This window comes from Ursus maritimus, unplaced genomic scaffold (genome assembly GCF_017311325.1).
Source record: "Ursus maritimus isolate PB19 unplaced genomic scaffold, ASM1731132v1 scaffold_3, whole genome shotgun sequence".
Classification (NCBI taxonomy): domain Eukaryota; kingdom Metazoa; phylum Chordata; class Mammalia; order Carnivora; family Ursidae; genus Ursus; species Ursus maritimus.
The window spans coordinates 83,536,757-83,563,607 of NW_024425563.1; the positions used below are offsets into that span (position 1 = coordinate 83,536,757).

Here is a 26,851-nt window from a genome sequence, read left to right on the forward strand (position 1 = left end):
GTTGCCAGGGGCTGGGCACGAGGGAAGTGGGCAGTTTCTAGCACCAGGCCTAGGTTCCAGTCAAGTGGGATGAGGACGCCCTAGAGCCACGTGACACACCATGCCTACAGTCACACTTAAAATTCCAGACGGTGTGGACACTGAGGGCACGTGATGTGATGAGCACGGAGTATTACACCGACCTCCACCTGTGAAACCAATAATGCATGTTAATTAATTGAATTTAAATTTTAAAAAAGTTTAAAAAAAAATTCCAAAGGGTAGATCTCATGTTAAATGTCCTTCCTGCAATCAAATTAAAAGAAATGAAGATGAAGGTAAGCTCCCAAGGCAACCACTCAGAGGTCTGCAAGCTGTTGCCTCCAGAGAACGGGACCGGTGACAGGGGCTGGTTAGAGGACGGGGATTTGGTATTTGTCTGATGAACCTTTCAGCACTATGACTTCTTAAAAAACTGTGTACGTGTATTTTTTTATAAAGATAAAAAAGCAACCTGTTAGCATACTCTAGCAAAGATATAATTGTTTTTCACTTTTTCAAGGGGCACCACTCTATTCTTTCATATTCTACATCTGAAGAGCACATTAGATTTTCAAAGTACTGTCATGTGTCATGCGAACCTCAAAACCTCAAAACCTCAAATCCTGGTGACCTAAACTGTCTTAACCTAACTTGAGGGACAAGTGCCGTTAGAGACTGCGATAGAGATAAAGCCACGTCCTCAGTGAGTTGCCTGAGCCTGGGTCCTGGACTCCTGCCGTCCCACCTTTCCTACCAGTCCACGACGCGCTGCCCCGATTCTGTGTCTCTCTCACGCTCTGCTCTGTCCCCCACTCACATCGACAGTAGTGACTGGTAAGGACAGCCTCCAACTAATGAGCCTCAGGATGTTCTGCCTCCCTCCTCCTTTGAAATTCTCCAATCGTCTCTTTTCCCCTGACTACCGGTGACAGTGATCAGCAACATCGACCAAAGTCCCCAAGCTGATTCCAACAGCTCAAAGCAATGGTGGCATCTGAATCGTGTGAAGCCTGTGAACTGGCAGGCACGCGGCTACGAGACCCAGAAAAGGCAAGTATCAGAAACGGGCCAAGTAAAGAAATGGTTTTCTGATCAGCCAACTACATTGTTTAGCTTTGCTAGTGACCAACTTTCATTTTACTTAGAACTGTTCTTTTGTACTTTATCTTCCTTCCAAAATATTTTCATATATATAAACCTAAATCAATAAACTATACTATAATAATATAAATTGCATAACAGTAATTATAATCCTATGTATAGATTATCCTGTTTCCTTCCAAAAAAAAAATAAACTTTTATTCAACTTTAGCCCCCAGCGTCTAACAAAAACAATTTCCAGAAATCTGATTAAATTCTGAATTGACCCAATGATCTGAAGCAGGTGTTCTTTACATGGTTTTCTTCTTTTTTTTTTTTCCTAGAAAATGCAGAACTCTATCATATTTAGGAGTTGGTAGAAGTTAATAATTTGGGCAATTTAAAGGGATTAAATATGGAGTTACAGTTACATATGCAAATAACAAGTCAACAGGCATTTGATCTAGTTCTTAGCTTTAACTAAACAAGGGGGAAACATCTAAGAAAACAGAAATAAAATATAAACTGGAATAGGGCAAAGGTGTCTTCTCTCCCTCCTGTTACATGAAGCTGAATTTAACTAGTATGTACTGAGACCCCCTTTGACTTTTTTTTTTTTTTTTGGAGAGGGTGCAGGGGGAGGGGGGTGCAGGGAGGGGCAGAGGGAGAAGGAGAGAGAATCTCAAGCAGACTCCACGTTCACTACAGAGCCTCACGTGGGGCTCGATCTCACAACCCCAAGATCATGACCTGAAATGAAATCAACAGTCAGATGCTTAACCGACTGAGCCACCCAGGTGCCCCTCCTTTGACATTTTCTACTAAAAAAAAAAAAAAAAAAAAAAAAAGCTAAAGAAGACGGCAGAATAAAAGGATCCGAGGATCACCTCCTCCCATAAACACACAAAGGCAACAACTACCCACAATGCAACGCCCTCGGAGAACAGTGGGAGACTTGCTGAGTCTGGCAGAGCAGATCTTCCACAGCAAAGACGTAAAGAAAAGGCCACATCAAGAAGGGCAGGAGAGGAAGAGCCAGGCGGGAACCAAAGTCCTGGCATGGCAGCAACCCACAAAAGGGAGATCACAGGCAGGAAGGCACTCCTTGAGAAGTGGGGGTCAAGCTTCAAATCAGGCACCCCCAGCCCTGGGAACCTGCAGAAAGAGAAGTCCCCATGTCTGGCGTTGAAAATCAGGGGCTTAGCTCCAAGAGCTTTGCAAATCAGCAGGGCTTAACTCCAAGAGAGCCAGAGAGAGATGGGAAACAGAGTCCCTACTTCTAAAGGGCCAGTACCCTGGATCATGCCACCCAACACACCATGGAAGCAGCAGTTTGAAAAGTGCCTGAGGTATACCAGAAGGAGATTTATTGACTAATTTTATGATGTGTGCCAGACAGGCAAGGATCTGTAGGAGCTTTCTCTGGGAACAGAGGTGCTGCTGGGTGCCATTTTTCTTGCCTTCATTCAGCCTAGCTAGCCAGACACTTGTGAGAACCAGTTCTGACACCCTCCCTCTACCTTGCCAGCACGCTTGCCCCACACAGATGTTCCCCTGCAGACCCACCCCATCCAACCACACCAGAAGGAGGCCTCAATCAGAACCAGCGTACATCTGGAGTGACTACTACCATACCATAGCTGGGGGCAGACCCAGCTGTCACCATTGCCCCTCCAAAGCCACTATCACCCTTCCACATCTGTGGGCAGCCTCAGCCACGACCAGCCTCCCCCAACCCTGTGAGCAGCTTCAGTCTTCCAGGGCAATCCCCTTAGGATGGGGGAGCCAGTTCCATCCAGTAACATGCTCTCAGAGGCTGCCGCCAGGCCTCTCAGTCAGTGTAGGGGGCAAACCCTGCCAACAATGCAGCCACAACAGTCCTGGCCAGTCTTTGCAGACAGCGAAGCTGAGGGCTGACCTCACCAGCCAGTGTACCCACAGCCACAGCAGCCCTGCCACAACAGAAGAGCATATGCAGCCCATACAGAAAGCACTCTGGAGGGCCCGATTCTGCTGACCAGGGGTTACGGCACCACTGGGCACCACAGAACACCTTCTACATAAGGCCGCTACTTTCAAGAACAGGAGACACAGCTGACCCACTTCATAGAAAAGACACAGTCAGACAAAAATGCGGCAACAGAGGAATATATTCCAAATGATAAGTCAAGACAAAACCCCAGAAAAAGACCAAAACAGATGCAAATAAACAATCTACCTGATAAAGAGTTGAAAGTAATGGTCATAAAGATGTTCACTGAACTAGAGAGAAGAATGGATGAACTCAGTGGGAACTTCAACAAAGAGATAAAAAATATTAAAAAAGCACAAGCAGAACTGAAAAATGCAGTAACTCAAAAAATACACTAGACGGTCAACAGACTGGGTGTTATACGCAAATAATGAATCATGGAACACTACATCAAAAACTAAGGATATACTGTATGGTGACTAACATAATAAAAAATTATTAAAAAAAAAAAAAAAAGAACGTAGAAGAACAGACCAATGATCTGGAAGACAGGGTCACAGAAAGCAACTAACTGAACACCAAGAAGAAAAAAGTCACAACATGAAGTGTAATAACATTCTCCCAGAAGCAGAAGATGGCAAGGGCAGAAAACTTATTTGAAGAAATAATAGCTGAAAACTTCCCTGACCTGGGAGAAAAAACAGGCATCCAGGTCCATGAGGCACAGAGAGCCCCAAACAAGATGAAACCAAGGAGGTCCACACCAAGACATGCACAATTAAAATGGCAAAAATTAAATACAGAGAATCTTAAAAGCAGCAAGAGAAAAGCAAACAGTTCCATACAAGAGAAAGCCCATAAGGTTATCAGCTGATTTTTCAGAACTTTGCAGACCAGAAGCGAGTGGCATCATGTATTCAAAGAGTTGAAAGGGAAAAAAAACCCTACAACTAAGAACACTGTACCCAATGAGGTTATCGTTCAGAATGGACGGAGAGAACAGAGTTCACAAGACAAACAAGTTGAAGGAGTCCATCACCACTAAACCAGCCTTACAAGAAATGTTAAAGGGAATTCTCTAAGTGAAAAGAAAAGGCTTTAACTAGACGAAAATTGTGACAGGAAAGCTTCACTGGCAAAAGCAAACACATAGTGAAGGTAGTGTGTCATCACTTATAAAGCTAGTATGACGGTAAGACGAAAGGAGTAAAATCAATTATATCTACAAAAGTGAGTCAAGGGATACACAAAATAAGATGTAAAACATGACGTGACATACATAAAATGTGGGAGTAAAAAAACAGCACTTTTAGAATGTGTTCGGACTTAAGTGATACCAACTGAATACAGACAGCTAGATACATGGGACGTTATTCATGAGCCTCCAAACAAAAACCTGTAACAGCTGTAAACAGAGAGAGAGAAGGGAATCCACGCATAATTAATGAAAATCATTAAATCACAAGGAAAGAGAGCAAGAGGAGAAAAGAACAGGAAACTACAAAAACAACCAGCGAACAATTAACAAAATGGCACATACCTATCAATGTCTTTAAATGTAAATGGTCTAAATGCTCCAATCAAGACAGGGTGACACAGTGGATTAACAAAAAAAAACAAGGGGTGCCTGGGTGGCTCAGTCGGTTAAGCATCTGCCTTCAGCTCAGGTCATGATCCCAGGGTCCTGGGATCGGGCCTCACATCTGGCTCCCTGCTCAGTGGGGAGCCTGCTTCTCCCTCTGCCCCTCTCCCCACTGTGCTAGCTCGCGCTCACTCTCTCTCAAATAAATAAAATCTTAAAAAAAAAAAAAAAAAAGTCTCTTGTAGGCAGTATATTGATGGGGCTAACTGCAGACCTAAAGACACATAGACAGACAGTGAGGGGATAGAAAAAGAATTTCCATGCAAAGGGAAGTGGGGGGGGGGGAGCTGGAGTACAACGTTTCTATCAGTCAAAATAGAACTTAAAATACACTGTAGCAAGAGATAAAGAAAGCAATTCCATAATAAGGGGCTCAATCCAACAAGATGCTATAACAACTGTAAATTTGTATGCACCCAACATAGGAACACCTGAATATATAAAACAAATACTAATGGAGGTAAAGTGAGAAACTAACAGTAACGCACTAATACTAAAGGACTTTAACACCAAATAATATCAATGGATAGGTCGTCTGAAAAGAAAATAAATAGGGAAACAGCAACTCTGATGATATGAGAAAGATCAGAGCAGAAATAAATGAAGAGACACTTAAAAAATAAAAGATCAATGAAACAAAAGTTTCTTTAAAAAAAAAAAAGCAAAACTGACAAATCTTTAGCCAGAATCATTAAGAAATAAAGAGGACTCTGATAAATAAAACCAAAAATGAAAGAGAAGTTAAAACAGACAACACAGAAATATAAAGGATAAGACTACGACAAAAAAAATTACATGCCAACAAACTGGACAATCTGGAAGAAATGGATATATTCCTAGAAACATACAATCTTCCAAGACTAAATCAACTGGGACCACATCCAACGAAAAGGCTTTTGTGTAGCCAAGTGAACCATCAACAAAACAAAAAGGCAACCTACTGAATAGGAGAAGATCTTTGAAAGTATATACCTGATAAGGGGTTAACATCCAAAATAAAGAATCCATACAACCCAAGAGCAAAAACCAAATAATCCAATTAAAAAATGGGCAGAGGACCTGAATAGACCATTTTTCCAAAGAAAACATACCGATGACGAACAGACACATGAAAAGGTAGATACTCAACGCCACTCATCATCAGGGAAATGCAACTCAAAACCACGATGAGTTATCACCTCACACCAGTCAGAATGGCTGGTGTCAAAAAGACAGTAACAAGCATTGGTAAGGATGCGGAGAAAGGCTCTCACGCACACTGCTGGCAGGATTGTAAATTGATGCAACCATTATGGAAAACATGGAGGTTCCCTAAAAAATTAAAAATAGAAATACCATATGACCCAGTAATTCCACTTCTGGGTATTTATTGAAGAAAATGAAAACACTAATTTAAAAAGATATTATGCACACCTATATTTACTGCAGTATTGTAACTGACCCTCAAACAATGTGAAGATTAGGGCGACTGACCCCTGCACAAAAAACCCACATATTAAATTTTGACATCCCCAATATTTAATTAGTAATAGCCTACTGTTGAGCAGAAGCCTTACTGATAACCAAAACAGTCGATTAATACATATATTGTATGCTATCTGTATTCAAGGGTCAACTATATTTACAATAGGCAAGATACGGAAGCAACCCAAGTGTCCATCAACAGATGAATGGTTAATTTCATATGGAAGGGTGTTTGCTGGTTTCCATTGTGAAAGAGTTGTATTTAATACCAGTTAAGACTCATCCTGATCTCAGCTTTTCGAGCTAATAATCAGAAGACCTGATTTCAAGAAATAACCCAAGAAGGGTTTTCAAGTAGATTCTGCATATGCTTCTGTTTGTTCTACGCTACAAATCATAATATTGTTACTTGGCAATGTTTTGATGGCTTTGTTCTTATGTCATATACCTTTTTCTCTTGCAAAGACAAAGACTGTTACTAACACTGAAATAAGCTGGACAGAGAAAGACAAATACCATATGATTTCACCCATGTGAAGAATCTAAAAAACAAAACACATGACAAACAAGTAAACTTAAAAAAGAAACAGACTCATACATACAGAGAACAAATTGGAGGTGTGGAGGGGAAAGGGTGAAATGGATGAAGGAGATTGAGAGGTACACGCTTTCAGTTGTAAAATAAATTAAGTCACAGGGGGCGCCTGGGTGGCTCAGTAGGTTGAGGGTCCAACTCCTGATTTCGGCTCAGGTCATGATCTCAGGGTCATGCGATCAAGCCCTGTGTCAGGCAGGTGCTCAATAAATACTCATTAAATGAATGAATGAGTGAATGAATGAGTTACTGGAAGGACCTGAGAGGGTCCATGAACTCACTAAAATTATAGTTAAAGGTCTACAACTTTCATCAGATTTTCAAAAGAGGTCAGGATTAAAAAGAGCTTCAGAACCACTAACCTGGCAAGTTCTCAGAGATTCAACCCAGTTTCTAGACTATCTTCAAATCCTTAGAATGCACAGATGTATTTCTGCCTTCACGGGATCACTCATTTCCCAAGTGAAATAAAACTAAAGTTACCACTGCTTACTTCTGCAGTTTCAGAACCTGTGGCTCAGAAAACCGGAAGAAGGGCGCCTGGGTGACTCCCTCGGTTAAGCGTCAGACTCTTGATTTCCGCTTGGGTCATGATGTCTGGGTCATGAGATCGAGCCCCGTTTTGGGCCTGCACTCAGTGCGGAGTCTGCCTGGGAATCTTTATCTCCCTCTGCCCCACCCCCCACTCATGCAAGCACACTCTCTAAATAAATTCTTAAAAAAAAAAAAGGAGGGAGTGAGGAAGGGAGGAAAGAAGGAAGGAATTTATCCCAAAGAGGTAGCCTATTCATCATGGCCTCCAGCCCGACCCTTCCTCTTCACAGCTATGTTCCATGTTCCTCTTCATATGGGTTCTCCAGAAGGAGAAAACAAGTGGGGGGGGGGGGGTCTTGTTCCTCCCATTCTCAAAGTTGAAACATGTATATAAGGTTTTATCTATTAATGCCATGCCTCATTCTAACAGGGTGTTGCAAAAGCATTATTCACATTAACCAATTTGCTAACTAGGATTAATACTGTGAACATTCCTTAGCATCAAACTGACAATATCAGGGTTTTTTTTTTAATTTTTGTTAATCCCGTATCTTTAAACAAGCCTGGCAGGACAGGGTTTGGTAGAAAAGAGAGGCCAGAGACGGGTGGTGGAGAGGGAAAGAAATTAAGGAAGGTGAAAGGAGAGGGGAAAAAAGGCTTTTGCTTTCAGGAGCCACCCACCCCCTGGCAAATACAATCACACTGCTCTAATAAACTGTAGCCAAATGTTAAGTTTCATCCTAGGTAAAACTCACGTATTTAAAGGTCAGTGACCTATTGCCCATTTGTAAAGGTCTGGAAAGGTTATCTGAAGATTTCTTTTACAATTTAGCAGCTTTATCCAAGCACTCTGGGCAATGCCTTAACCTTCATAATCGTATTCCAAACACACATCTGGTTCCTGCTTTACGGTGTATGTCCTGCACTTGCTCCCCTCCATGACCTTGTTCATGCCATCAGCCGCCTGAAAACCACTGCCAAAATACTTTTCATCTTTCTAGGCCCAGCTCAAGTATCACATCACCTCTCGGGGAAGCCAACTCCAGCCCCACCAGCTGGAATCAACTGCTTCCTTTCCTACGCTTCTAAAACGCTCTAGTCCTACCTCTGGTTGCCACCATGATCAAAGCTGGTTAGTCATATACGTACTTTGTTGCTCAATTATGAACTTGAGGGCACCATATTCACTTGTTCTCCCCAGAACCCCTAGGCCTTATCACACAAATGGGGCTCAAGTAACTAACTTGAGTGTCATAATACAATGCACAGAAAAATTAAGTAATAATAAGAGTAAATACACAGCCCCCCCCCGCCCCCCCGGGAAACCAAATGCTACCTCTTTGGAACCTGGAACACTGCTGTGATCTTTTTCCATTATCAGCCATCTGAGAACATTTGGAATGGAGAGATTTTTCCAAGTTGGCCATGGGTTCACAAATCTGCCATCCTTTCCTTTCTTCGATTTAGTTACATCTTCCTCTAGTCTGTAATCTAGTTTGAAACTTTTCCTGGAAAACCTGGAAGAATCACTTCCTACAGAGCTCCGGGCTGAATTCTGGCGTTTTCTTACTGCTTCTTTAGGGTACTGGCTGCTTGTCATCAGGGATTGGCTGCTTTCATTTTCATCCATGTCCTTTTCAGAACTAAAAAAAACAGAAGGGGGGGAAAAATACTGAATTTAACATAAAGGCATTAAAACTTATTACACAGCATCCGTAGTATTATTTCTCAGCCGATAGAAATTTCCTCAAACTTATAAAAACAGCATGTCTCTATCAGCTCAAACTTTCTTCCTGCAAAATGCAATTTCTGAATGCAGTATTACTGCTTGCTAAATAGAAAAGATGTTTGCTTTACCTATTCCTGCTGAAGCTTTTAAATATTCCTTATCTGCTGTAATCCAAAGCAATGTCCATCCACCAGGCAGCATTTAAACACGAAATTTTCCATTTCAATGATATCTTGTACAATTAAAGAACCCTACTGAATTTGTAATATTTCCATACCTGAATTTAAAATATTATTGTTAAAAACACACAGTGAGAAGGACTGCCGTAGTTCCTTGAGAATAACTCAGTACTCCCGGGGATTTACATGTAACTTCACTAGGCCTACCCATTTTTACTTTGAAGATAATCTGTCACCAATTCCCCTAAAAAACACACTGAGTTCAGATCCCAGGAAAGGAGACAATAACATTAATGGAGACACATTTCAATAAGGTATTTACGTGGTTAACCGTGCAAATTTGAGTTAACTCAGATTTAGAACTGCCAAGACAGTGTAGTGACCTTGGGTAAGTTTCCTACCCTCTCTGGGCCTCGATTTCCTCATCCATAAAATGGAGATAACAAAACCACCTGTCTAAGGTTTATTGAGAGGTTTAAAAAAAAAAAAAAACACCATAGAACACGTATATAACAAATGCACCACACATACACATGGTACGAGCTCCACGACTGCTAACTGTTGACCTTATTACTCGTACCACAACCACCACCACTTAACTCACGGAACCGAAATCCTTCATTCTGAACTATGTAGGTACTCCAGACACATAAAACTGATGATGTATTAAGAATATGCATTTATCCAGGGGCACGGGGGTGGCATAGGACTCTTGATTTTGGCTCAGGTCATGATCTCAGGGTCTGAGATCGAGCCCCGCCCCGGGCTCCATGCTCAGCAGAGGTCTGCTTGAGATTCTCTCTCCCCCTCCCTCCCTGCGCTCCCCCTGCTTGTGTGTGGGCGCCCATGCTCACTCTCTCAAATCTTTTAAAAAGGAAAAAGAAAGAATATGCATTTACAGGGACATCTGGGTGGCTCAGTCGGATAAGCATCCGACTCTTGATTTTGGCTCAGGTCATGATCTCAGGGTCATGAGATGCAGCCCTGAGTCGGGCTCTGTGCTCGGTGGGGAGTCTGCTTGAGGAGTCTCTCTCCCTCTCCCTCTGCCCCTCCCCCTGCTCACGCATGTGCACACACTCTCTCTAATAAATAAATCTTTCAAAAAAGAATATGTGTCAATCTACCATGAATTTCATTTCTTTCCTATTCTATAAAACAAACATTTGCTTTCTGTCCAGTTTAAATACAATGCATGCACATAATACACTTCATAACCCTAACAAAATAAACACAACTGAAAGCCAAATATTTTTATGGCCACAATGATGTTTACCATAGAAATACTGTCCAGGAGGGAAAGGGAAGGAACACAAACGCTAGGATGAACACAGACACTGAATTAAAACTATTTTTCCAAACCGTCTATAGTAAAATAGTCTATGGTCTGGGGACTAATCGGTGTTAAGAAACCACGGCCGACAAAAGCTTCAGCACTCACGGTTGCCACTCAGCCCCCCCACCCCCCGACTGCTGGAGAGCTGAATGGCTAAGAGAGCCTCACGAATTTTGTACCTTAGCCAAATAACCTTTTTAATCCTCAATTTTCTCATCTCTAAAATACCTACTTATCTCCTAGGGGTTCACAGGATCAAATGACAGAATGTCCATAAAGGGACTGCCACTCACCAAATGCTAATTCTGGTTTCCCTAATCTTGCGAACTGGCCACCTATTTCAATGCTTTAAATTCTAAAAATTATTTTTAAAGTCAGATCTGATAAAACAAAAGGAAAAACCTCCAGAAGACTCTGTTGGTGCTCAGAATGAGGGCAAAGGTCAGTAAGAAGATGGTCCGTGAGGGTATTTCTGGCCCTGCCCACACTCTGCTCTGCTCCAAACACAGGCCTTCCTCAACTTCCTCAAATGCATCAGGCTCCCACCTCAGGGCCACGTCTTACCATCACGGGGCCTTTGCACATGATTTTTAAAATAGCCTTCAGTACCTGGACACAGATTCACAGGATTATATACGACCGTGAAAGTGTTCAAACAACACGAAATGTTGGCACTATGCACTGTGTGAAATGATCCGGAAAAAAACAGGACATGAAAACCTGAATTGTAACAATCTGGACTTGTTCTCTTGGAGGAAAAGTACTGGCAGTCCACGCAGTGAACGTGCAAAGTGAGGAGCTCTGCCAACAGGTGCTCCAGTGACGAAGTGAGCCTCGGCGACGCAGGCGCCTGCCTGAGCGCTGGGACACGTGAGAAGGGACCTCATCAACTCTCAGTGTTCTGGCCGCTCTGGAGGGCACAGCAACAATCCCACAAGGGTCATCTTCAAACACCAAAGATAAAATGATGGGAAGAACAAGGGCTGAAGAAGAGTGGGTTCTGGGTAGGGTCCTGCTAGTAACTCGCTTTCAGCTTTGTAAATTCAGACAAACCCCGTAACATAACCAGGCTGGAGTTTCCTTAATTAAACGTAGCATATCTCCTCCTCATTTCTGGTTATAGATTTCTCTCCGAACTTAACACGTAAAAATCCAGCCTTGATCTCGGGCCAACAGTAAGCGAAAGGAGATGTGCGTACTCATGAATACATATACATGGTAAACAACCTGTGTTTTAAAAGTGAGTTCAAGGGGCGCCTGGGTGGCTCAGTCGTTAAGTGTCTGCCTTCGGCTCAGGGCGTGATCCCGGCGTTCTGGGATCGAGCCCTGCATCAGGCTCCTCCGCTGGGAGCCTGCTTCTTCCTCTCCCACTCCCCCTGCTTGTGTTCCCTCTCTTGCTGGCTGGCTGTCAAATAAATAAAATCTTAAAAAAAAATAAAACAAAAATAAATAAATAAAAGTGAGTTCAAAACTTGAACATCTTTCCATGACGTTGATTTTCATCCAATTTAAGGCACCATGAATGGTGCACACTGTTGTTTTATGTGCCACTAAGACTGTAAAAATATTATCAATTGTAGGACCACCCATTACATAACCTAACCTGGTATCAGTGGTGTTCACATATGCATAAAATGCCTGTCAACATTGATGAAATATGCCAGTTTTATATATGGGGATGCAGATTTTGGAAGAGGAGCAAAAACATTAGCCTTGGTAATTAAATATAATCAGAACCGCAATTAATGTGTTGACCCTCCTCTACTCTGTCAACAACAGCTAACTTTCTGAACAATAGCCAAATTTGGACTAAAAGCTAGAATCCAGAAGCAGATTTAAACAATGCCCTATGACAACCAACATAAAATATAAATGCTCTTTTTTAAAGAACAATTTGTTATAAAAAGGACAACATAAATTCCATCTAGTAATTATCATTACATTCTCTACATTTCTTTGAAGATTAATTGCCTACTTAACAGGAGAAGGACTTACCCCAACGTCTCTAACCAAAGAGAGATCTGAGCTGTGACATTTGGTGAAGACAAGTCTGCCAAGTACAAATATTTTATTTCAATAACTGCACACATGGGTAGAACGCTTTCAAAAAACAAGGACTCTCTATTTCAAAAGCAAATGTTTTATCCTTTCTTCCTTTGACATTTAAAATTTGCCAGCTGCCTAGAATTGAATGCATTGCTTTATCACTTAGAAACTTAAAGAAAAAAATTGCATTAGTACGATGTATGTTTAAGATTTCAACATGCTCATAAATCATGACATTGCAAATCATTATTCCTAGAGGTGACATTTAATAAATACTAATTGAGTGACTATCCATTACATACCAACAAAGATGCTGACATGAAAATTGGAAAACACTCAGAACTATATTTTCAGATATCTAAAATAACAGGAAATTCACCATTTTATATTTGCAGTTCTAGCTTTAGTGAAAAGCGTCCTTTTAACATAATCCTAGATAACATAGCTAATGAAACTATTTCAATTCACTGAAGTGTCTGCAAGGGGCTTCCCCAGGTTCAATTAAACTCCCTCCATCCCTCACAGACAACACAGACTTCCCCACATGCATTCAGGAGTCTGGTAGGGAGGGGCGATATGTCCAAGCGTGGGAAGTACACTGGGTAATGAAAGGGAGAATGTTCTGTGGGAGGTATGAACGGCCCATACATCAACAAAGAAAGGACTGCGTTGTTTGTTATCAGTGAATTTCTCTTTTTTTTTCCTCACTTTGTTGACTTAACAACCAGTTTCACTAAAAAGTTAAAGGAAAACAAAGCAAATAGCTTAATATACAAGACCTGGGAGCATACTAAAAATAAGTTGTGACAACTTTTAATAATTTTTGAGTCAAAAATATATTAGAATACATATGTGTATACATATATACGTAAAATACATTTAGATAAATGTGTATATATGATATAAATCTATCTATCACACCAAACAACCTTCACGAAAGTGAAAGAACATTAGCTGGGGCTGCAGAAGACAGGACTCCAGCTTTACCACTAACTAGCTAGAGATTATCATGGGGAAAGTAACTTAACCTGTCTCAACCTGGCCTTACTCATCTGTGAAATAGAGATAACTACCAAATGTCTCCCTGAAGGGCTGTAATGAGGACAGTGACATCATGGGTTAGTATTCCCAAGCACTATCCAAATGCAAATTGTGACAACTACTATTATTAAAGTTCAGTAGAAACAAGGAATATGATAACTAGAACCTTTTGATCCAATTGAGCTGTTTTTCAAGTAAAAGAACATTCTAGAATTCCAGGCAGACTTAAAAACAGATTGCTGACATTGTTCTTTCCTTAAAAATTTTATGTTAAAAGTATTTTTATAAAAAAATCTAAGTTTCCTGGTCCTTTATAAAAATCAAAATATTTTCCTGTGTTAAGAACTTTAAATTTGTCCTATAAGGTGTTCATCTGATTATAGACAGAAAAATTACTTCAACAAATGATCAAGTTAATTCACTTATCAGGACCCACAGAACGGAAGCTGCCCGTGTGGCCTGGCCCACAGATCTAAACCCAAGTCAGCCTGCACTCATGGGAAACCTTGTCAAGGAATCCTATCACCATCCTCCAACTCAGCTGAGCGAGCTTACCTTACCCCAAAAACAGGATTTGCTAGCCCATTAAGAAAATCCCTGACCTCCTAACCAATCATGCCCTATTTCCACATTGCCTCTTCTGTGCTCTATAAAATGGACTCTTGCAAAAAAAATTCCTCAGGAAGAGTGTTCCACTGCTTTTGAAGCACTATACACCCCAGACCCATGTGTTTTTTTCCCTTAAAATAAGGACATGGAATTTTTAAAAAAGATTTTATCCATTTAGCTGAAAGAGAGTGTGCATGTGCACACATGAGCACAAGTGGGGGGAAGCCGAGGGAGAAGCACTCAGGACTCGATCCCAGGGTCCTGAAATCATGCCTGAGTCAAATGCAGACGCTTAACCAACTGAGCCACCCAGGCTCCCCAGGACATGGAATTTGTTACTAAATTGTGTTCTGTCATCTGACAGAAGTAATTCACAAAGAAATGCTACCTTACCAAAAGCACCAAAGACTCAGAATTGATAGTTTTGAGAAGAGTTAGTGCAGAACTCAACCTGACTCTCCAGGAAACCAACTAGAGAACATGTTTTCTTTTCAAAAGCTAATCAAGGACAACAAATGTTCTTGATTACAGAACAGGCTTTGAAAATTCTTTGCTATTTGACAAAATGCAATATATTGAATTAAAAAGTCATTTTACAGGCTATTAAAAGATTTTAAGTCACGGGATAACTGGGCGGCTCAGGTGGTTAAGCATCTGCCTTCGGCTCAGGTCGTGATCCCAGGGTCCTGGGACTGAGCCCCACATCAGGCCCCTTGCTCAGCAGGGAGCCTGCTTGTGCTCGCTCTCTCCCTCTCTCTCACACACAAATATTTTTTAAAAAAAAAGATTTTAAGTCACCAAAATACATACACTGTAGGTGATTCCTCTATAATAAGAGTTTTTCCTATAAGTAAATAAGAAAGCAAAGCTCTGATTAGAATTAGAAACAATGAACAAGGCAGCTTAAGACCAAAGCCCATTCTAAAATACCACCCACGGCACCGCAACTGGAATCCTTAGGATAATCCTACTAAAATGGCAGGTTAGGGCAAATTGAGAAAACATGCATAAAGCAGGATGTTTACTGAAATGACAGTTATCACCTCAATATCTTAAAAATAATGCAAACGATAAGTTCAGATTCGTTTCTGGTGTAATCAGTAACACCTAAATGATGTAATTAGTTAACTGAAAAGATTGGGGAATATGGGGAGGAAAGACTAGCTTGCTACTTGAGAAACCTAAGTGTATCCTCAGATTGAGGATACAATCTGTTATGTGACCTTTTCATTCATTATTCCTTCAGCCAAGATGTGAACAAAAATATACTTTCAAAATGTGGCCTCTCTCCCGGCTCTGTCTCAATCCAATATGCAAAAAGAAAGCTTCTGGTTTTTAAAGTATAACCCATAAAAATATATATCCCATAAAGAAAATGAAGGAAGGGGCACCTGGGTGGCTCAGTTGGTTAAGTGTCCAACTCTTGATTTTGGCTCAGGTCATGATCTCAGGGTCGTGAGATCGAGCCCCACATCATGCTCTACACTGGGCACGGAGCCTGCTTCAGATTCTCTCTTTTCCTCTCTCTTCGCCCTCCCCCCTGATCACGCACACACAAATGCACTCTCCCCCCACCCCCCAAAAAAGAGAGAAACTGGTCTTCATAGATCCTTGATGAAAAGAAAGGGTAATGAGGAGAAAAGCATTCTCTTTTACTTCCGGCTTCAGTTCTGGTCCCAACTTTTACTATACTGATCTTCCTCTACTTACAACAGGGGGGCATTCCCAACAAACCCATCCTGAAGTTGAAAATACTCAAAGTTGAAAATCAACACATTCATTTAACATACCTAACCTACCAAACCTCACAGCTTAGCCTAGCCTACCTTGCACATGCACAGACCGCTTAGTCCGCAGTTGGGCAAAATCATCTAACACAAAGCCTGTTTTGTAACAAAGCGTTGAACAGCTCATGTATTTATTGAATACTGTACTGAAAGTGAAAAACAGAATGGTTGTGTGGGGGAGAGAACGGCTGTTAAGTGTGTCGGTTGTTGACTCAGGATCACGGGGCAACTGGGGGCCTGGTAGCTGCCAGAATCATACCATGAACCATCAGCCCAGAACAGTTCAAAATTCAAAGTACAGTTTCTACTGACTATGTATGGCTTTTCCACCATCATAAAGTTGAACAATCGAAAGTCAAACCATAGTAAGTCGAGACTGTCCACATGGAAGTTTTTAAGCTTTAAAAAGTCACTTAACTATTGAGGCGTCTGGGTGGCTCAGTTGGTTGAGCATTGGACACTTGATTTTGGCTCAGGTCGTGATCTCGGGGTTGTGGGATGGAGCCCCAAAGTCGGGCTCCACGCTCAGTGCAGAGTCTTCTTATCCCTCTCCCTCTGCTCCTCCCCCTACCCCGCACTCTTTCAAATAAATACAGTTTAAAAAAAAAAAAAAGTCACTTACTATCATTAAGACTCTCTCCATCTGTAAAATGAGAGGCCTGAGCCACAGCCTTAAGGTCCCTTCAACCTCCCTAATTGTAACACACTGTCTGTACCAGAGAGCCTGCTCGGGCCACGGAAGAGCTGCCCCCCCCCAACGTGGCCGCCACTGTGGTGTGCCCCTCCCAAGTTCTGCTCCCTCGTAGGAAGTTCCCAGCTAAAGTTAGCTCAGATGCAGCCACCTTCCCAGGCTGGGTTAGCAGGGGATAAGCACAGTATTTTCCATCGGAGAACAGCAACGTTAGCTACTTAGAGAAAGTGTAGTTTCACGGGTTTATCAGACAGACCAGGAGATTATTTAGAGCTTAAAATATTTCAGAAGAGATTTCATCACCAATCTGATAACCAAACAGGCATTCGATTTCACCCTTTAAAAAGATTTCAGATATAATTTGTAAGGGCCTATACTTCAATCATTTCTAGAGACATTTACCAAACACTGTTTGAATGTCTACTGTATCTAAATTCTAGCAAAAACAAAACAAACAAAAACAACACATCATAAGCAACCCTACAGATTTTGGAGAAATAGGTTTACAGAAATGTCAGCTATGAATACCAAAAACTATAGTTTTTAGAACAAGCCATTTCCAAAACAAATGGCCCGAATACTTTTCCTTATACGCTGATGAGAAGTTCTGTGATCCACAGCGTCAGGGACACAGAAGAGGCTCATAAGCTTCTGAACGCAGCCAACCAGTTACGGGGCCCTGGTGTCAACACAGAGGGTGATGGAAAGCAGGGCAGGCACCAAAGAGGTTGCCCGAGCCCCTGATTCATGTACAAAGGAATATGGCAGAAAGACAGATATGAGTCTGCCCTTGATGTCACCTCATCAATCCTTCATGAGAAAAAGGTAAATGACAACAAACCAACCAACAGTGGGGCTTTTACAAGGAAGCAAGGCCCAGGGCACTGCTGAGGTCAGACCCTGTTCGGCCCCTCTGCTGACAGTGTAGTGGCAGGTTCAGAGTGGCACCATGTGACATCCCCAAAAGGTCAACTAACATAATCCTGAAGTTCAAAGGAACTTCAAATTCAACTCTGTATATATTTTTTAAAGATTTTATTCATTAGAGAGAGAGCGAGCACGCACATGCGCACGCACACGCACGAGGAGGGGCAGAGGGGAGAGGGAGAAGCAGCCTCCCCGCTGAGCAGGGAGCCTAATGCGGGCCTTGATCCCAGGACCCCCGAGGTCATGACCTGAGCCGAAGACAGACGCTTAACTGCCTGAGCCACCCAGGCGCCCCTCAACTCAGTATATCTTAAGAATACCAAGAAACAGGGCCTCCTGGGTGGCTCAGTCGGTTAACCGTCTGCCTTCGGCTCAGGTCATGATCCCGGGGTCCTGGGATCAAGGTCCGCATCGGGCTCCTTGCTCAGCGGGGAGCCTGTTTCTTCCCCTTCCCTCTGCCTGCATCTCCCCCTGCTTGTGCTCTTTCTTTCTCCCTGTCAAAATAAATAAATAAAATCTTTAAGAAAAAATGGATATAATTAAAATATACTTGAATCAAGAAAAACTATATTACCAGGAAAGGAACAAAAAAAATTTAAACATTTTACAATAAATACCTCCTAACTTGGCAGGTATCCCTGTCACCTCTAAGTCTTAGTTTGTCTGATGCCCATTCATTGTGGTATTGGACAGAACATACGTAATCCTTAGCCCAGCGTCTGGCACACAATAAGCCCACAATGACCGTAAGCCACTACCTTATTATATTCTAAGCACATAATCCATTTTTAAATTTCTGCACTAATAAAATATGGGAGCTGAGGGTAACAGCATGAATAAACTGAAATGAAATAAACTCTGGAATGTGTTTTTGTTCTTTTATTTGAGTAAAAGCAACCCTGGTCTTCCTGGAATTCATACAACTCAAAACAAATATGAAACCGCAGTTCTCCACAGGATTCCTATGCGAAACCATAGGTCCTTGTGGCCGGAGCAACTCTCCAAATTCACCAGGAGACCCTTCTTAAACCCTGAACAGTGCCCTCATTCTGAAAATAATAATCCTCACTCCCTTCACCCCCTTATCTCCCCTGACTGCCCCCCCCACCCCGGGAGAAAAATGTGCAAACTCAGGATACTAACATTGGCCACACCTACAATCAGCACCCTCCCCAGAGCGGAAGCCCCAGTTAGCAAGATTCTTTGGCTCAAAGGAAAAGCTTTCCATCACAGGAGCAGGCAAAACAGGCAAGCCAGGCCAACTCTGGCTAAATGTCCCCTAAAGCATTTCAGTGTCTTCTATCTCCAAACCAAGCGACTACTAGTCTCGGGGTTCTCCCACTTCCCCCTCCAGTGGTCAAAACAGGTTATTAAGGATCTGATCTCTAGTGTAACTGATAGGTAGCAGTGGGACTCCTAAGTATTTTCAAGCCAGCTGGGCACAAGGCCTTAAACCTGGGACTCTCAAGGCTGGCTGCCCATCAGAATGACCTATGGTTTAAAAACTCTACTTGAAGCTACTGAATCAAAATGTCAGGTGGGGGTTCCCCGGATAGTTTTTAAAGGCTCTGTGGGTGACCCCAATACACAGGCAGGGTTACGAATGGCTACTCTGAATTAGTCACTAGCATAAAAGTAGGACAGGCATTGAAGAACGACCAAAGGGACTTTCCTGTACTCCCAGATGTATGCTAGCCTGGCAACTGCCAGCCATCAGGCCTACTCTTCCTCCCTGCCCCACACTCCAAGTTAGAGAAGGCGCAGAACCCCAAGTTGACCACACGGGGCTGGGCCTGGGAAGACCGCATGGCTAAGAGCAAAGTCTGATAGGTCACAGACTTGGATTCAGTCCAGCTAAGTCACAAATTTGACTCGGGGCTCCCAGGAAGCCAAACCAAAAGAAAAAGAAACACAATCAATGGTGAGTCACGTGGTCTATAATAACCCACAGCAGCCTGTACATGAGGAGTGGTCAGTAAATATTTATGGGAATGAATAAACGAAGAAAAGGAGCTTAATCTCCTAATTATTCTTCACTGGGACCGAGTTAATTGTTCTTAAAGACTCACTGGGAATCAAATTATATGAGAAGCAAAAGTAACTGAAGGACAATGAGACAAAAGCCAACAGAGGGCGTTCCTACCACTAATTACGGAAATAAAAACTGAAAAATCCTGGGGAATTCTTGAGGCCTTGAATTCTATGGTGGTAAAGTTGTGACCTAGTGGTAAAGATTAGAAGATGCCAGGGCATCTGGCTCAGACGGTTAAGCGTCCGACTCGGTTTCAGCTTAGGTCATGATCTCATGGTCTTGAGATGGAGTCCACATCGGGCTCTGTGCTGTGCTGAGCTGAGCATAGAAGCTGCTTAGGATTCTCTCTCTCTCCTCTCCCTCTGCCCCGCACCCTCCATGCTGTGTCTCTCTCAAAAAATACATAACATTTTTAAGATTTTATTTATTTATTCGACAGAGATAGAGACAGCGAGAGAGGGAACACAAGCAGGGGGAGTGGGAGAGGAAGAAGCGGGCTCATAGCGGAGGAGCCTGATGTGGGGCTTGATCCCATAACGCAGGGATCACGCCCTGAGCCGAAGGCAGACGCTTAACCGCTGTGCCACCCAGGCGCCCCAAAAAATACATAAAATTTTTAAAAATGTTCTAGGTGCGCCTGGGTGGCTCAGTTGTTTAAGAGTCCGCCTTCGGCTCAGGTCGTGATCCCAGGATCCTGGGATGGAGCCCCATGTCGGGCTCCTTGCTCAGCGGGGAGCCTGCTTCTCCCTCTCCCTGCCACTCCACTGCTTGTGCTTTCTCTCTCTGTGTCAAGTAAACAAATCTTTTAAAAATAAATAAAAAATTAAATTAAATTAAAAATGCTCTAAAAAACAGCAAAACAAAAAAACTAGAAGAGGCCTACAATAAAACCGAGTCCCCCCCTTTTCTCTTCAGTAACAGAGCCCCAGTTTTACTTCAGGTTGCTAGCTATGCATCAGCTAAATGACCACCTTTCCTACCTTTCCAACCAGGGATTAGCCACACTGATGACACCTTGTGATACAAGCAGAAGTCTTCCATGATGCTTCTGGAAGTCTCCTTAAGGGCAAGGGAGACACTCCTTGATTTTTCCCGCATCTTGCTGGCCGGAGCCACCCAGAGGGTGAGGGCCACTTCCTGGGAATGGTGCAAAGAACTAGGACTTCAGGGGCCACCATACCCACCCTGAGTTTTCCAGCTCTAAGCTTCCTAAAACGAATCCCAACTGAGACAATAACCATAGCTGTGAAGTTCAGGGAAGCTATGGAAACACATCACCCTTCCTAATCAAACACGGGTACACCGCACGGCACACGTGTGACGGCTGTCGTTACTGCTTACTAAGCACTTACTATGGGCCACTTTAAATATATTCATCATCTCATTCAATCCTCAACATTCCCAGGAGGCAGAGATCATCCTTATGTTAAAGGTGATGTAACAAAAGGTTGATGGAGTTTTAAGAGCTTACATAAAGTCAAAAAGCTGGTTAACAGTCGGGCCTGGAGAGCCAATCCAAGTTGAATCGGATTCCAGAGCCCGTCACTGCTCTTTCCATTAATCATGTTGAATCTGCAAAAATCCAATAAATTTTTCTTGAACAGATACCAGGTTCAAAGTTAGCAGCATAGAGCCAACAGTCACAGTCTCGCTGGCAAGGCTAGCCTTTTTTTCTTTTTTTTGCTTTCAACGATGTCCTCTTTTTTCCCTTTCAAAGTAAAAAGCACTTAGTTCCCTGATAAGTTCCCTTATAAATATAACTGCCCTTTTAATTTTATACATGGAGATTTCAAACGTGACCTATTTAATCACTAAAGTGTTCTCGTTTAAAGTTACACAGAAAAGAACAAATGATTTATATAGTTCTATAGTCCATATAAACAGATAATATAGAGGCGGCCTTGAAGATATTTTCCCTGCCTTTGAGAAGAGGTCTTTGAGTTCATCCAGCATATAACCACCTGGCATTTTATCCTTCCAACTGGGAAGGACTGCTAATCAAGGTCGATGAGGAGACGCCTTCGGCAGGGGGACCAACACGTCCAGGGTGCCCAGAGCATTCCCAGTTATAGCACGGAGAGTCCCCCATCCTGAGAACCAACTCAGTCCCAGAAAAACCTGGAGGAGTGATCACTCTATGGCCTCGGGCTACCATCTAAATGCAGTTAGGTCTTCAACAAAACCTACTAAAATGTGAGCAGTTTATGGTAAATTGGAGATGACCATTATTACAAAGTGTGATTTAAGATATTCAGGCAGCTAAGCAAAAACGAATTACAAAGCTCTACATATTCATGCTTAACCACAAGAACGTTGCCGAGAACATCCAGAGTTTGTCAAATTCTTCATTGTGATGATATTCAATATGCCCACCAGCCTTCATATTCAGCCAGTTACATAAGCTCTGAGCAGCACACGTGCAATTACACCCAACGAACATCTCATCTACAGGTCCAACTGAGACACTGTACGAGCAAAGAATGAGAGAAGAATCACCTTTCATCCAAGAATGTTAAAGTACCTCATCCCTGTGAAATGGGAGAAAAGTCTCATTTTGAGGTTTCAGTTTTGCGGTATCCCGATAGGCTAAAAACTCTTGCAAGAGTAGAAACAGGAAATCTGTAAATTAAAGAGGTTGGACCAGTACATACTAAAGTCCTTTCTAACCTGAACACTCCATGACTAAAGTTCATCACTGTGTGACCCCTTTACTTTACAGATGAAGCAAGTCAGGCCAGAGGGTTACATGACATTCCAGGGGTCCAGCTGTGGCTGGAGATAGAGCCTGGGCTGTTTATTAGCCATGCTCTCATCCTAATTATGTTTAAAAACACTTGGACCGGGGCGCCTGGGAGGCTCAGTCAGTTAAGCGTCTGCCTTCGGCTCAGGTCACGAACCCGGGGTCCTGGGATCAAACCCTGAATCAGGCTCCCTGCTCAGCAGGGACTCTGCTTCTCCCTCTCCCTTCCCCCACTTTATTCCCCCCCCCCAAATAAATAAAATCTTAAAAACACTTGGAACAAAGAGCATATGATCAGCATAAAAAGATAAAGGACACATTTCACCTCATGTAGGGTATTTTACTTAGTTTAACTCATGAACAGATAAATGCGCCGTAACTTTTTTAAAAAAGGGAGTCTAGAAACTCTTTAAACTATCATTAGTTACTTCAGCCATATAACAGCACAATATTCTGAATATATACACAGTACTTCTTTTCACAAACTCACCAAACAAGCCAAAGGAAGTAACACAGTGACTTGAAAAGAGAACAAACATCTTTGTAGTTTGAAGGACCCTCAAAATACAGAAAACTTTACAAACTAATTATTGTTGCCGTCCAGGTGTCCAAGCATCGGGGTCTTATAAGCAAAACAAACAAGCACCTTACCAGTTTACGGGGTGCCAGAAACAATGAGGAAGCTTGAGGTTTCTTTATTCTGACAACTTTACTCTTAAAAATGAGAGATTACAAACAAGCACGGAAGTATACAGGCAGTTCCTGTTCAGCCAATACGTTACCGTCCCTTAATCTGGGAAGACCCCGATTTAGAGAAACCTGAAAATCTGCTGCCTTCAGGGGAAAAGATGGAGTTATTTAATAACTACATACTGAGTTATTTCTCAATCACATTTTTGAATTAATGCTGATCCATCCACATGCCATCTGTGTACCTCTATAACTGATGATACTGACCCCTCACAAACAGGTTTAGGGGTGTCATTTATGGCTGTAATGCTGCCCAAAGCTTGCTGGGCCACCCCACTCGACCCTGGCTTCATTGGAAACCCTTTCTAGCAAGGGGCAGCAAGGGATATTCCTGCGTAAGACCAGAGCTGCTGTGCTAACGGACTTTCACTAAAATCTTCCAGGCTCTCAGGTTCCTGTTTGCCTCATCTGTGGAATGGGGTTAATAACTTCACATGTTATATGTCTATTAAATCGAACTAATAATACATAAATATTTGAAAGGGCTTTGTAAGTTATAGTCATAATACTTGTAATACGTTATCTAACCAACTGAGTTGACAAAAGACAATTTCTGACATAACAAAACTGCCCCTGGGGTCCTATGAATTCATATATAATGTGCCACAAAAGTCTTAATATTTAAATACACAATAAATGGTTACTAATCCAAAAGACAAGTCAAGCAAAGCGCTACCAATTATAGATACGTAGAATTCTTCAGTAATATAGCGGTTAGAACGGTATATTACTTGAACCTTATGATGGAAATCACATTTTTTTTTTAAATTTACTCATTGGAGGGGGAAAGGGGGAGTGGGAAGCGCAGAAGGAGAGGGAGAGAATTTCAACCAGCCTCTGCACTGAGTGGGGAGCCCAACTTTGGGGCTGGATCCCACGACCCTGAGATCATGCCCTAAGCAGAACCAAGAGTCGGACATTTACCTGACTGCACCACCCAGGCACCCCACGAGTGATTTTTTTTTAATGCCAATTTTATACATGCTCTCACAGGCCTTCAGGATAAAGGTGCTCATTAAAAATTAATTACACGCACAGTTCATTTCCCCAATAATACTTCAATGCAAACACTTTTTACTGGTATGCTTTTCAATCTAAAATGCCAGATCAACACAGCCTCCCAGCTACAGTCATATTTTTATTTACATAAAAAGAGTAGAGTGGAATGGAAAAACCCTCTACATCCACAGCAATCTAGCACTACCAAAAAAAAAAAAAAAAGCAGAATGAAACATAATCAAAGGCAAATAGTACTTTTCCAAGCACAGACAAAATGTTCTTTAAAATCCCTTTTCCCAAACTCATAAGTACCAAAGGAACATAATACCCTTTTCAAACAAACATAAGAGGATGACTGTATCAACTAAAACAGAACCAAAACCCTACAATGGAATGCTTATATTAAAGTGTCATTCGTACAATCATCCCTGGACTAATTTAAAAATCAAGTTTTACAATATGAAATCTGTACAATTTAACTTGGAATTGTGAGCAGAAAATAGGGTATGAGAAATACCCTAAGTATTTTTCCCTCTTGTAGCCTTATAGAAATTCTTGCAGCAGGAAAAGCTGCAGAATGTAACAAAAATTTTTTTGAAAATTGGAATTGTATTTCCAGTTGACTCACAACAGTTTTAATTGAAGTCAATCTCTCTTAAATTCTTAAACAAGTACACTTGCCCTAATTTCTTCTCTCACAGACCTCATGTTTTCTTGCAACAACATCAGACTGTTGTAGGATATAGGTAATCTTTTCTTTTTAAAGATTACATAACTTTTAAACGATATCTGTGTCTGAGGCTGAATCAAAAACGGTGTAACTAAAATAGAAACAGAACTGCTAGATAACCACTGTTAACAGATTGAAATTGTTTATAATTTTCACAGAGTTCAGGAATGACTTTCTCAATAAATTAATCAGAATTATCAAAGAGCAAACACTTCATGCTCAGCCAAAGCACACGAGATGAGTCATGTTATAACAGTAAAGGCAAGGACAAGAATTAAGGGACTTTTTAAAGGCTAACTTTTCTCATTCTCTCAATATTTTCCAGGTTCGACTGCTGTGTTGACGCATCAGACGGAGCCCATGGAAGCATATTTATCTCAAACCATCGGGACCACATCGAGTTCTGTATTGGGGGGAAAAAACGATATCTGCACATCTGTTCTGAAAAGCCTGCAATAATACCCAACTTAAGAAACAACCACGGGACAGAAAACTCAAGAAAGCACCAGCTTCCACCACCCCACTCCACTTTGGCTCCTTTCTTTTGCTCTTCCGTTCACTGGTTAACTTTGAAGACAAAAGCAAAGAAACCTGTTGGAATGGATTTTTTTTTTTTTTAAGATAAACCCCATACATGAAGCAGAAATAAGTTGCTCTAAGGTAGCTGTCGACCCATTCATTTACATACAGCCAAAGAAGGTACACCCACATGTATTCCGATCGGTGAAGATGCAACCTGGTGATGTGCAGAGAAGATGGGATCTGAAATAAGTCCCAGAGACGGCACCTGTCCCAAGAGGGGGCTGGGGGGGAACGTGGCTCTTCACCCAGGCAGCTTCAGAGATGCGGGCTCCGCAACTCTCGAGGTGCAGAAATTCAAAGGAAGCCCTGCCTCTCACAAGTGCAGCATCTCCAGGAGGAGGCAGGGCTCGGCACCGGGAATCCCACGCACGGAGCGCTCTGCTTCGCTGAGGTGTCCACAAACAGCCCCAGGAGGGGTTGTGTTGGCTGCTCCGCCCAGAGGCCGAGGAGAAAGCGGGCCGTGAAAGGGAACCGCGGGCGGGAGGAAGCCGCCTTGCGCGAGGCCGGAGCGGCAGCGCAGACTTCCCAGCGCTCCGGCTACCGGCGGCGGAGGGGAGGGGAGGGGAGAGGCGGGGCTCACCTGGCGTGGGGGGAGGCAGGGCGCGCGCGCCTCCGCCGCTGCTGCTCCTCCGGGGCTGCGGGCCACTGAGCCCCCGGGGACAGCGCCCCCGCGCAGCGGGAGTGGCCACGGCGGCCGGCGCCCGGGTTCCTCCGTCCCCGGCCTCGGCGCGCCGGCTCCGCCGAGGGCGCCAGCAGCTGCAGGCACCGCCTCAACGCCCGCCGCCTCGCCATCGCTGAGGCGAGCTGTACCCATAAGCTGAGGCAAAGTTCGCTCCACGTGGCCTGCTCACTCACTCATTGTGACCTTCGAATCTGGCAGCCCTGCCAGCGTCGGGGCCGCCGCTCCGGCCTTTACCAAGATGGCCGCCCCCGCGGACCCCAACGCCGAGGCCATCTTGTTAAAGGAGGCGCCGCGGGGCGCGCGCTTAGCACCCCCCCACCCCCTTCCGCCTCCCGGTCAGCGCGCGCTTCTGGTTCGCCCTGCAGAAGCCTTTCTCATACCAGATTGGTTACCCTGCTCTAAATCAATAGCTAACTTTCAGGTGCATGAACACGTTCCTAGACACCAGCCGTAACTGCTGAGACTAAATGGGATCTTGGTGGCATCTCATACCCGGCGCTATCGTAGTAGACAAACACTTGGTAGAATAGTTAAAACTTACGATGCCATGAGCCTGGCAGCAAAGAAGCTAATCTGAAGTGTGTACAAAAGATAATGAATATTAGTGGCAGCGCTGCCTTGTCACAGTGCTCATTACCTCTTAAAATGATGTCACAGCCTAATAGTGTAAAAAAAAAAAAAAAAAA

The 26,851-nt window shown here is 42.9% G+C and overlaps 1 protein-coding gene across 8 annotated transcripts in view; it reads right to left on the reverse strand.

Annotated features, from left to right (window-relative positions):
- The window catches only part of NAPEPLD (N-acyl phosphatidylethanolamine phospholipase D), a 57,952-nt gene that overhangs the window by 30,434 nt on the left and 667 nt on the right, over nucleotides 1-26,851 (reverse strand). For 3 of the 8 annotated variants that reach the window (XR_005838622.1, XR_005838621.1, XM_040644336.1), the window contains exons 1-2: nucleotides 26,064-26,382; nucleotides 8,645-8,951 (exon numbers count right to left, since the gene is read on the reverse strand). Coding sequence is in view for 6 of the 8 variants with exons in the window: in XM_040644336.1 (XP_040500270.1) it covers nucleotides 8,645-8,951; nucleotides 26,064-26,275 (519 nt within the window). In the remaining 2 variants the exon portion in view is untranslated. The other 5 variants (XM_040644337.1, XM_040644339.1, XM_008686154.2 and 2 more) reach the window with 4 other exon arrangements.